Here is an 11,673-nt window from a genome sequence, read left to right on the forward strand (position 1 = left end):
TTTCATTTTTTAAAACAAGGTCTCACTGTGTAGCCATAGCTGGTGTAGACCAAGGCTGGCTTCCAGCTCACAGAGATCCTCCCACCTCTGCCTCCTCCTTGCTGAAATTAGAGGCATGTGCCACCACACCTAGTCCCCTCTCCTCAGCATTTTTTTTTTTGGTTTTTCAAGACAGGGTTGCTCTGTGTAGCTTTGGAGCCTATCCTGGCACTCGCTCTGGAGACCAGGCTGGCCTCGCACTCACAGAGATCTGCCTGCCTCTGCCTCCCGAGTGCTGGGATTAAAGGCGTGCACCACCAACACTTGGCTTCTGTTCTCAGCATTTTAACGATATGGCAAATTCATTCTGTTAAATAAGAATAGGGGCTGGGAAGATGGCTCAATTGGTGAAGTGCTTGCTGGACATGCACAAGAGTTTGGCTCTCTGCCACTGGCATAATAAACCAGGAGTGAGCTAGGGAGATGGCTCAGTAAGTCTGATGACTTGAGTTCTATCCTCAAAAGGCCAGATGTTGTGGTACACATCTGTAATCCCAGCTCTCCCGTGATTAGATGGATAGTAGAAAAAGGAGGATTGCCTGGAAGGTCATGGGCCAACTAGCCTGGAGTATGCAGTACAACAAGAGAAAAAGAGCCTGCCTCGACCAGGTGGACGGAGAGACCTCTTCTTGAAAAACTGTCCTCTGACTTTGACATGTGTGTCATGGTCCACACACACACACACACTCAACACATGACAACAGAACCAGGGCAGTGGTACATGCCTGTAACAGCAACACCGGAGAAACAAAAACAGAAGTATCCCCAGGGCTTGTTGGCCACCTGGCCAATCAGTGAGCACCAGGTTTATTAAGAAACCCTGTCAGAAAAATTAAGGTGGAGAAGTGATTGAGGGAGACAAGCAATGTTGACCTCTGGCTCCAAACACATGCATATGTGCATGTACACATGCAAGAAGAGTACATTTGTAAGATTTCCATGAATAATTTTTTAGGGCTGGGCCAGGCGGTGGTGGCGCACGCCTTTAATCCCAGGACTTGGGATGCAGAGGAAGGCAGATCTCTGTGAGTTCCAAGTCAGCCTGATCTACAAAGCAAGTTCCAGGACAACCCGGACTGTTATCCAAGGAGACCCTAGCTCAAAAAACCAAAATAAAATAAAAGAAACTAAAATTTAGGGCTGGGAAGATACTCTAGTGGAACAGTGTTTGCATACCATGTACAAGGCCCTGGGTTCCATTCCCAGCACAGGGAAAAAAACTCAGAAAATAACATTTTTATGAAAAAACACACTAAAACTATTATAACCTGAATGTGGTTGTCTATACCTGTAATCTTAGCACTTAGAAAGCTGAGACAGGGAATCTTAGTTTAAGGCCAGCCTAAGCTATACAAGTCAAAACCTGTCTCCAAGAAACAAAATGAAACACACACACACACACACACACACACACACACACACACACACACACACAGCCAAGTAAGATGGATCAACAGGCAAAGGAGCTTGTTGTCAAGTCTGGTGACCTAGTTCAGAGAGACAGAGTCCCACAAGTTGTCCTCTCTCTATCATGCAAGCCATGTCATGCATGTGTGCATGTTCATGCCAGATGGCTCTGTAGGTTGATGACCTAAATTCAATCCCCAAGATAGAAGGACAGAACTGGAAGTTGTCCCGAGTCCCACATGCACTCTGTGGTGTTTGTGGATACACACACACACAAAATAAATAAAATACAATACAAATGTAAGGCAACCCCTTTTTGAGTCCTCTTATGGCTTCAGGAAGCTGGTTCTTTCTCCATAAACTTTGTTTGCTAGTCCTTTAAAAATGTTTGTAAATGAGTCAGGTGGTGGTGGTGCACGCATGCCTTCAATCCCAGCACTCGGGAGGCAGAGGCAGGCGGATCTCTGTGAGTTCGAGACCAGCCTGGTCTACAAGACCTAGTTCCAGGACAGCTTCCAAAACAATACAGAGAAACCCTGTTTCGAACCCCCCCCCAAATGTTTGTAAATGAAGAGATCAGAGTAAGAAAATCAAGAATTCAGAAACAGACCATGCACATGCAGGAACCTGACAACTAAGGTAGCACTTTTGGAAACAGTGAGGAAAGAACTGATTCATAAGCAACTAGAGAGTTAAGTTTTTAACTTTTATTTTATTATTTTTTATGTATGGATGTTTTGCTTGCATGCAGAAGACGGGGTAGGATCCCCTGAAGCTAGAGTTGTAGTTAGCCTCTATATGAGTTCTGGGAATTGAGCTTGAGTCCTCTGCAAAAGCAGGAAGAACTCAACTACTCCACTATCTCTCCAGCCCAATAATTATTTTGTTAAAAATTATTTTATGAGGCTGGAGAGATGGCTCAGAGGTTAAGAGCACTGCCTGCTCTCCCAGAGGTCCTGAGTTCAATTCCCAGCAATCACATGGTGGCTCACAACCATCCATTATGAGATCAGGTGCCCTCTTCTGGTGTGCAGATATAGATGGAAGCAGAATGTTACATATATAATAAACAACAAAAAATATTTTATGAGTGACTTAACATCATGTATGTCTTTGCGCCACATGCATGCAGTACCCCTGGAGGCCAGAAGATGGCATCAGGATCCCCCCCCCCCCAGGACTGTAGTTAGAGACTTCTGACCAGCCATGTGGGTCCTCAGAACTGAAGCCAGGATCTCTGGATGAGCAGTCTTTACTGCTGAGCCATCTCTCCAGCCCATGGAAAACTTTTGTTATTGTTGTTTTGTTTTGTTTTTTCGAGACAGAGTTTCTCTATGTTTCCTGGAACTCACTCTGTAGACTAGGCTGGCCTAGAACCCGGAGATCTGCCTGCCTCCCACTACCTCCTAAGTGCTGGGATAAAGGTATACGCCCCCAATGACTAGCTTGAAAGACTTCTTTTTTGGTGTTTTGCGATAGTGTTGTGAGAGACAAAGTTACATTTTAAGTTTTAATTATGCCTTAGAGATTCATGAAACAAAAATGCCTCTGATCTGTAATGCAAGTCCCTTGCCCAAGGACAGATAGTTTCTGAAATGCTGGAGGTTTATGGGAGATAACAAGCTATGTGTTTTTCACTCCCTTAAACACCAGATTTGCTTGATCACATTCGGGTGGGAGCTTCACGGGGTGGAGGTATATCAGGATGTATGCTTGTCTGTGATTGGACCTGATGGTAAATACAATGGTTTTCCTTCTTAAACCACTGCAAACTATGACTCAGGTACATTTCCCAGGCCAGGTCCATACCCCATCCACGTGGCCAATATTTAATTAAAGCTTGCTTCAAATTTGGTTTTTAAACTGTGGTAGTGGTGTTCAAACTGCAGTAGTGGGATTAACAGGGTTTCTCTGTGTAGCCCTGACTGTTCTGGAACTCACTCTGTAGACCAGGTTGACCTCAAACTCAGATTTGTCTGCCTCTGCCTCCTCAGTGCTGGGATTAAAGGTGTGTGCCACCACTGTGCAGCTAAAGATAACTTTTGAGTTAAGGAGAAAGCTCAGTCAGTAAAGTGACTGCCACATAATCATGAGGACCTGAGTGCAGAACCCTGATAATTCCTAGAACCCACATAGAATGGGAGGCATACTGGTGTATGCCTATAATCCCAGCTCCTGGGGAGTAGGACAGAAGGATCCATGGGCTTGCTGACCAGCCGATCTAGCCAATTGATGATCTGTGTTCAGTGAGAAACCCATTTCAAAAATAAGGTGGATGGTGATTGAGAAACTCAACACACCCCACACCCCCACACATGTACCCCCACATGAACACAACAGACACAGAAAAAGGAACTTTTAAAAATGTGCTCCTGCCCCAGACTGATGTCTGGGAGACTAGCACGGGATTGATCCCGACCCCTGAATGTGGATGTCAATGAGGAGGCCTCGGCACTCTAGGGGGCCCCTGGTAGTATATCAGTATTTTTCCCTGCTGTAAGAAGGAACTTTGAGAGTCCATCCCATGTAAAGGGATGCTCTCTCGGCCTGGACACATGGGGGAGGGCCTAGGCCCAGCCCAGGATGATGTGGTAGACTTTGGGGCTCCCTAGGGAGGGCCTTACCTTCCCTGGGGAGCGGAGGGGGGATGGGGGAAGAAAGAGGGAGAGGGAGAAGCAAGCCTGTTGCTAATTTGAACTAATAAAAAAATGTGCCCCTGTGAAAGAGACAGGTATCATTGACTCTATGCTCTCTATTGCCACTGGATTGTCCTTTTGCTTATTTAGTCAGGAAGAATTTATTTGTTCAAATACTACTGCTGTTTCCACTTTAGAGGTGAGGGAACTGAGGCCTGGGAAATTACTTAAGTGACTGGCTTACATTATTGACACATTTTTCTGTGCCCTACCATCTGACTTCTTTTCTGTCACCTCTTTCTTCCTCTTCCTCTATTTCTTTCTGCTTTTCCCTTTATCCTTCTCTCCCTCCCTATTTCTCTTTTCAAGGCTGTCAAGCTTTTCTTGTTGTGTTTTTTTGAAACAGGGTTTCTCTGTGTAATAATAGCCTTGGCTGTCCTGGAACTTGCCCTGTAGACCAGGCTGGTCTCGAACTCATAGAGCAGTCTGCCTCTGCCTCCTGAGTGCTGAAATTAAAGGGGTTCACCACCCCACCCTGCTTGTTTGTTTTTTTAAGGACTCAGTCTAAGCTGACTTGGAAGTCATGGCAATCCTTTTGCCTAAGCCTCCTAAGAGTTGGGAAGACTGCCAGCCTTTTCATTTTTTTCCAAGGAGGGTCTTTCTATGTAACTTTTGCTGTCCTGGAACTCTCTATGTAGACCGAGCTGGCTTCAGACTCATAGAGATCTGCCTGCCTCTGCCTCTCGAGTGCTGGGATTAAAGTCATGTGCCACCAAGCTTGGCCCCTGCCAATCTAAACAACCCCAAAACATCACAGAGTCAAATTGTTTGGGGCGGGGGATCTCTGGAGCCAGATCATCAATTGCCTGAGTTCAAATCTTGGTCTTCTATTATCCATATGACACAGACAAATCTTACACCTCTAGAGGCCTGTTTCTTCATCTATTTGATGGAAAATAATAATCCCTCTTCTATAAGAGGCCAGGCTGGCTTTGAAGTCACAGAGATCTGCCTGTCTCTGCCCCAGAAGTGCTGGGATTAAAGGTGTGCAACACCCAGCTCTATAAGATTATCTTGACAATTAACTTTATTCATTAAATGGCCCAGGTAATCCATTTAGCTATTTATGATTACCATGATGTCAATAAAAGCACTCAACCATCCTAAATGGGTACAAAAGTTCTCTAAGGCTGTGAACTATATGGCTAATATCAAAAACAAAAAACTTGCTGAGTGGGCAAGATGGTTCAGTGGGTAAAGCCACTTGGGGCTAAACCTGATAATCTGAGTTCAATCCCCAGGAGCCACATAATAGGAGAGAACTGACCACCACAAGTTGTTCTCTGACATCCACATATATGTCATGACACACATGTGCAAGTGTACACATGCATACACACATACAAAATAAGTAAAAATATGATTTAAACACCTGCTGAGTGTTGCTGGGTGTGGCATACACTTTGTATTCCGTTATTCATAAGGCTGAGGTGAAGAACTGTTAAGTTTTAGGTCAGTCTAGGAAACTTAGTGAGACCTATCTTAAAATAAAAAGGGGTAAAGTGTAGTTTGGTGGTATAACACTTGCCTAGCAAACATACGGACTGGCATTCAATTCTTAGTAACAAAACAAACCAACAACATAGCCAAGTATGGTGGGTCCTGTTTATCCCAAGACTTGGGAAGCACAGACGGGAGGATCACTATAAGTTTGATGCCAGCCATGTTTACATGGCAAGTTCCAGGCTAGCTTGGGAACTATAGTCCACAACAGTTTCAAAAATGCCAAAACCAAAGCCAAATTCAAACCTATAATAACGTTAAAAACAGAATATACTGGGTGGTGCTGGAGAGATGGCTCAGAAGAAACTGGCTGCTTTTCTAAAGGATCAGGGTTTGCCTCCCAGTACACAGAAAGTGGCTCACACCATTTGTAATTCCAGTTCAGGGGATCCTATGCCTTCTTGTGGCCTCCTTGGGTACCAAGCATGCATGTAGTACACAGACATACAAGCAGGCAAAACATCCTAAATGAAAAAAAAAAAAAAAAACAAGAAAAACGGACAGAAAAAAAAAAAAACCCACTACTACCACCAAAACACTACCAGAATGCACAGGAGCTGATGTATGCCTAAGGTGAGTGAGCAAGGCCTGGCTTTCATGTCTAGCATTGCAAAAGAGAGCAGATTGAACACTCTGTGCCTGCAGTCCTCATCTATAACCCATTAGCTTTTCTGACACATTGGCTTTATCTTCCTTCTTCCACATGTAAACACATTTTTGTAAACTTATTTGGGAAAACCATGCACTTTACCCCTTCATACTTAAATGGGTTTCCCCAAGAGCATGGATATTTTCCTTCAACAGCCCTGAAAACATTACTATACTGATATGTTTCCAAATTAATTGCCAATGTGGTAATATAGGTTGAGTATTCCTAATTTGAAAATAAAAAACCCCAAACTTGAGTTATTTTGTAGTTTTGTTTTGAGACAGGGTTGGTTGCTTTTGTAGCTAAGGCTAGGCTTGAGATTAAGTTCAAAATATATAACTACCACTATTATAATAAACTTTTAGGGGCATTACTGATGATTGAACCCAGGTCTTCAGACACAATTTAAAAAATGTGTCCCTGGGGCCTACCAGGAGTGTACTGTAAGGGGCAGAATTATTATCTATGGGAAAAGCTGGATCTTAAAGCAGTACCCCTCAGGCACTGGGTACTCACTGTCCTCTGAGGGCCGAATGTCTACACGCAACTGCAGGTAAGGTTTGGAGGCAGTGGCGAAAGCTGTGCTGAGGTCCCAATCAGAGAGGAGGGAGAGGAAAGCCTCCTGTCCTAGCCGGTCCCGCGCCAGGTAGCTGATGCCAAAGTTCTTCTTCCTGGACAAAGGATATGAGGGAGCTCTTGGGATCCCCAATTCCCCAGAAGCTTCAGGAACAGTTTACAAAACAAGGAAGGTATTGTGAAAGGTATTGAAAACAACTTCCTTCTATTTGCTGGGAACTATGCTAAGGATTATGGGTAGGACGAGGTTAGGTCATTTATATCCACTTTGTTACACAAACACAGAAACAGATACACACCTGTTTATATCTGGAGGGCACAATGAAAACTGGTAAAATGTTGGTCCCCTCTGGGGATGGTAACAGTAGAGTTGAGGGACAGAAGTGGGAAGAAAGCAGCCTTCTTACTACATAAAAAAAAGTCTGCATGTTTGTTATTTTTCACAACAGAATAATATTGCACAAATGTACAATGGCAACTAAGAATGTATTGTTCAGATACACTTGTGCAACTATATAAAGAAGTGTCTTGTGTGAGTATCACTGTAAACCAAGTATCATCTAAATAACCACCAATTACACACTTTTTTCTTTTTTGGTGTTTCAAGGCAGAGCTTCTCTGTATAGCAGTCCTGGCTGTCCTGGAACTCAATTTGTAGATCAGGCTGGCCTCAAACTCACAGAGATATGCCTGCCTCTGCCTCCTGAGTGCTGGGATTAAAGGCTTGGGCTGCTAAGCCTGGTTTAATTTCATACTAATTAAATCTGCAACCCACAGGGCTAGAGAGATCGCTCAGTGGCTAAAAGCACTGGATGCCCCTTCAGAGGACTCAGGCAGCTCACAACTAAGTGCCTGTAACTCCAGTTCTAGGGGATCCAACACCTTCATACCAATGCACATAAAATAAGTAAGTTAAATTTTAAAAATTTGTTACCACAGTCATACATTCCTCCAAAATAATCTACCAAAACAAAATAGCCATCTCATCTGCCCCCAAGAGATATCAACTCTCAGCTAGCAGATTGACAAAAATTTGTTTTGCTCATTAACTGCTTTTTTATTTGTTTTTTTTCAGTTTCTTCATATCTTATTTCCCCCCTTTTTTATTAGAAAGAAAATTATTTTACATGTCAATCCCAGGTCCCTCTCCCTCCCCTCCTCTTCTGTCCCCCCAACTAACGCCCTACCCATCCTATAGATTTACAAATTTTGCAATTTCTTTTAGTAACCACTGTTTGTGAGGGCACGAAGAAAACGATTTCATTATTTTCTTTCTTCCTTTTGACACGGTTTCCATTGTGTAGCCTAGGCTAACCTTGATCCTCCTATCTCAGCCTCCAGAATACTGAGATCACAGTATGCCTCACCATGCTTGGTGAAACAAACATTTTATTTTTTTTTGGGGGGGGGGAGAAGGTCTCTCTATGTATCCCTGGCTGTCTTGGAACTTGCCATGTAGAGTAGACTGGCCTTGAACTGTCAGAGGTCTGCCTGTCTTTGCCTCCAGAGTGCTAGGACTAAAGGTGTGGACCACCACATCCAGCAAAAACATTTTCTATGCTGCTGCTGAGGCTGTATTGGTAAAACTTGTCTGGAGAGCCATTTTGGAAACATTCCTTGAAAGTTTAAAAAATGCACACCCTGTGGCCCAGAGTACTTCTGCTTGCTTATCTTATGACATTTCCCAAATACTCCAATCAAGATACATATAGTCACTGTGGAATTATTTGAAAAAAAAACAAAGAAACAACAAAACCAGACCACAAAAGGCAGACAGTTGCTGTTGAGATGGGTGGCCTGCTCCATCCTCCCACTCACCCATTCAAGTCAAAGGCTCGGATGAGGATGTGCTGCAACACGTCCAGTGAGGTGATCTGAGGATCTACAGCAAAAGAACGGAACTCAGGCGACAAGAAGCTCTCACATTTCTGGGGAAAGAAGACAAGGGGTAGGCCATGAGGGGCCACATCACCATTTGGAAGAGGGGGTGGGGTATAGAGCACTACAAGGCAGGGTCAAAGAAGTAGCAGGAATCAAGATTTAGATGGGATGCTCTTGGCTATGGTGGAGACTCTGCTTTTTGTTCTCTGTGAGGAGAAGGGCACAGGCAGTTACTGGGTAATGTAAGAATGGATGTGTCCTTAGAAGTTTACAGAGACCTGGGGATGGAGAAATGGCTCAGCGGTTAAGAGCACTGGCTGTTCTTCCAGAGGACCCGGGTTCAATTCCCAACACCCACGTGGCGGCTCACAACTGTTTGTAACCCCAGGATCCAGCATCCTCACACATCCTCACACAAACATACACACAGGCAAAACACCAATAAAAACAAATAAAAGAAAAAGAATTTTACAGAGTCCTTATGTCTGCTCTGCAAAACAGACTGGCAGGAACGAAGGCTACTGCAATAGTAGTCCAGTGTCCAATCCTCCTAGATTCCCTAAAATATGGTTTCCAGATCACCATGTCCAGTCTGACCACAATAAAATCGGCCCCCCATACTGCAATCAAATCTAGCAAATCTATGTTAACATTCCAATGCTTCAATCTTTTCAACAGCAAACCTAGGGTCCCAACCTAGCCCTCCTTCCACTCAGATTTATTTTGAACTTTATATTCTAGTAGTACCAAACTGTTGGGAGTTACCTTGACTACATCCTTCCAGACGTTTGCTTTTTTTAAGATTTTATTTATTTATTATGTATACAACATTCTGCTTCCATGTATATCTGCACATCAGAAGAGGGCACCAGATCTCAGTATAGATGGTTGTGAGCCACCATGTGGTTGCTGGGAATTTAACTCAGGACCTCTGGAAGAGCAGTCAGTGCGCTTAACCTCTGAGCCATCTTTCCAGCCCTGCCTCCAGACGTTTGTGTGTGCTGATCTCCCTCGGTCTGAACATTCTCCCTACTTCTTCGTCTGGCTCACTAACTAAATCTTTGCCTTAAGCGATATTACACTGACGTGATCTGTTGACCTTTTGTTTTTCTCTCCTTTTTTCGTTTTCTGTGTGTAGCCTTGGCTGTCCTGGAAGTAGCTCTGTAGACCAGGCTGGTCTAGAACTCAGAGATCCGCCTGCCTCTGTCTCCCAAGTGCTAGGATTAAAGGAGTGTGCCACCAATGCCCGGTCCCCGTCGATTTTTTCGTTACTGCGAGTGCTACCACTCCAGTATGAGCTTGCTCGAATTATTTCAGCAAGTTTCTTCCTTAGTATGCTTCACAGGCTGTCCTACCACTTCTATTCTCAGTCTTCCTTCTCCAACAATATGGAGACTTACAGGAACAAACCAAGCTCATCACTACCTCCTAGCCTTTTCTTGCTGTTCCTTCTACCTAGAACCCTTCTCCCACCTTAACTGCACAGAGCTGACTATTTTATTCAGGTCTCTGTGACTTCAATCCTCTTTGGGGAATTTTCCTATACGACTTTGGGTAATGGAATTCCCTAGAACCTAACCTTTCCTGTTGTTTTCTTATGATCCTCACCAGTGTCCAAAACAAATCATTTAACTCTTTTTGTCCCTCCCCCTTCCACAAGCACGTGGGCTCAGGGCTGGAGACAGGCACGAAAGTGCACTCACCTAAATGTTGACTGACTTTAGGAATCCCCCTTCTGACAGCAACAGCATCCCCGTCCTTCCTCTGGATTCCAGAGGCCCCTCCTCTAACCCTACAACGTACTTCTAGATCCGTAGGCTCCACCCCTCCACTCTATCGGCCCCTTCCCCTCTATTTGCAGTTACACACCCAAGGATATGTCCCCAGTACCCATGTCTTGTCTTCGGTCTGCCACCATTCCGCTCTGAAACCTCGCTCCCGTCTCCAAGGAACGCCCAAATTTCAGGTCCTGCCCTCTATCCTATGACAGCCACCATCTTTTCGTCCACTGGGTGCCCCGGCAGGCTGGCCGATCAGCCACCAGCCTCACCTTGACTCGGACCCGTACCACCTCTCTCTCCTCCTCCTCAGCGGCTGCTGCCGCCTGGGCACCCCCGACGAGCGGGGGCGCTGCAGAGCATGCCGAGTCCGAGGCCCCGGAGGTTGTTGCCATCCCGCTGCTTCTGTCGTCTCTGTCCCGGTGACAGCTGGAAGCTGCCCCCTATTCTAGCGAACACCCTACAGTGCGGGCGCCCGCGGCCCCACCTTGCACCAGAGCGCAGGCGCACAGGGTACCATGCGACCCTGCCCCTCCCACCTGGCCTGGAGGTCGCCTCTGAGCATGCGCCTAGAGTGCTCTTGCCAGGAACCCCGCCCCCCAAAGTCATGAATTTTGCTTTTTTTCTGCCAGTGTGCTAGTGCCTGTTTAGGTCCCGCCTGTCCTGGTCCCGTGGCGCGGTTGTTTTGGCAGTCTACTTCCGGATTCATGAACTGGCGTGTTAAAGTGACGACAGGTTCAAGAAACAGAAGAAGGCGGGGAGGAAGCCACAGCGTGGTGACATCAACGCTCCAGGACTCGCTTGCTCGCTCAGAGTACCCACGTGCCTCGGGTGACAGATGATGTCATCGGTTTCAAATACTTACCTTCAAATCAATCCCTTGAAGGGGAAAAAATTCCTCAAAGATTTTTATATTTAGTTTTTTGTTGTTGTTGCTGTTTGTTTTTACAGAATCTCACCAATTTTGCCGGGTTAATTCGAACTTCACCGTGTTTTGTTTTGTTTTGTTTTGTTTTAACCTCAGACTTCTAAGGGTTTACAGGTATGAATCACCTTCCTCGTGCCCACCTTCCAGAATCTCTTAATAAATAATTTACACTTAAATTCAAGGAACTGTCACGCCTTTAATCTCAACACTCCGAAG

The 11,673-nt window shown here is 45.1% G+C and overlaps 1 protein-coding gene across 7 annotated transcripts in view; it reads right to left on the reverse strand.

Annotated features, from left to right (window-relative positions):
- Positions 1 to 11,673, reverse strand: part of Tbc1d25 (TBC1 domain family member 25) — a 29,015-nt gene extending 17,342 nt beyond the window's left edge. The window contains exons 1-4 of one of the 7 annotated variants that reach the window (XM_035450042.1): positions 10,455 to 10,484; positions 8,689 to 8,798; positions 7,170 to 7,276; positions 6,811 to 6,965 (exon numbers count right to left, since the gene is read on the reverse strand). In XM_035450042.1, the coding sequence (XP_035305933.1) occupies position 6,811 (1 nt within the window). In that variant the 5' untranslated portion in view covers positions 6,812 to 6,965; positions 7,170 to 7,276; positions 8,689 to 8,798; positions 10,455 to 10,484. Of the gene's footprint in view, positions 1 to 6,810; positions 6,966 to 7,169; positions 7,277 to 8,688; positions 8,799 to 10,454; positions 10,485 to 10,641; positions 10,667 to 10,801; positions 11,064 to 11,394 lie in introns of those variants that run through there. The other 6 variants (XM_035450038.1, XM_027433272.2, XM_035450041.1 and 3 more) reach the window with 6 other exon arrangements.

This window comes from Cricetulus griseus, chromosome X (genome assembly GCF_003668045.3).
Source record: "Cricetulus griseus strain 17A/GY chromosome X, alternate assembly CriGri-PICRH-1.0, whole genome shotgun sequence".
In the NCBI taxonomy this organism is placed as follows: Eukaryota; Metazoa; Chordata; class Mammalia; order Rodentia; family Cricetidae; genus Cricetulus; species Cricetulus griseus.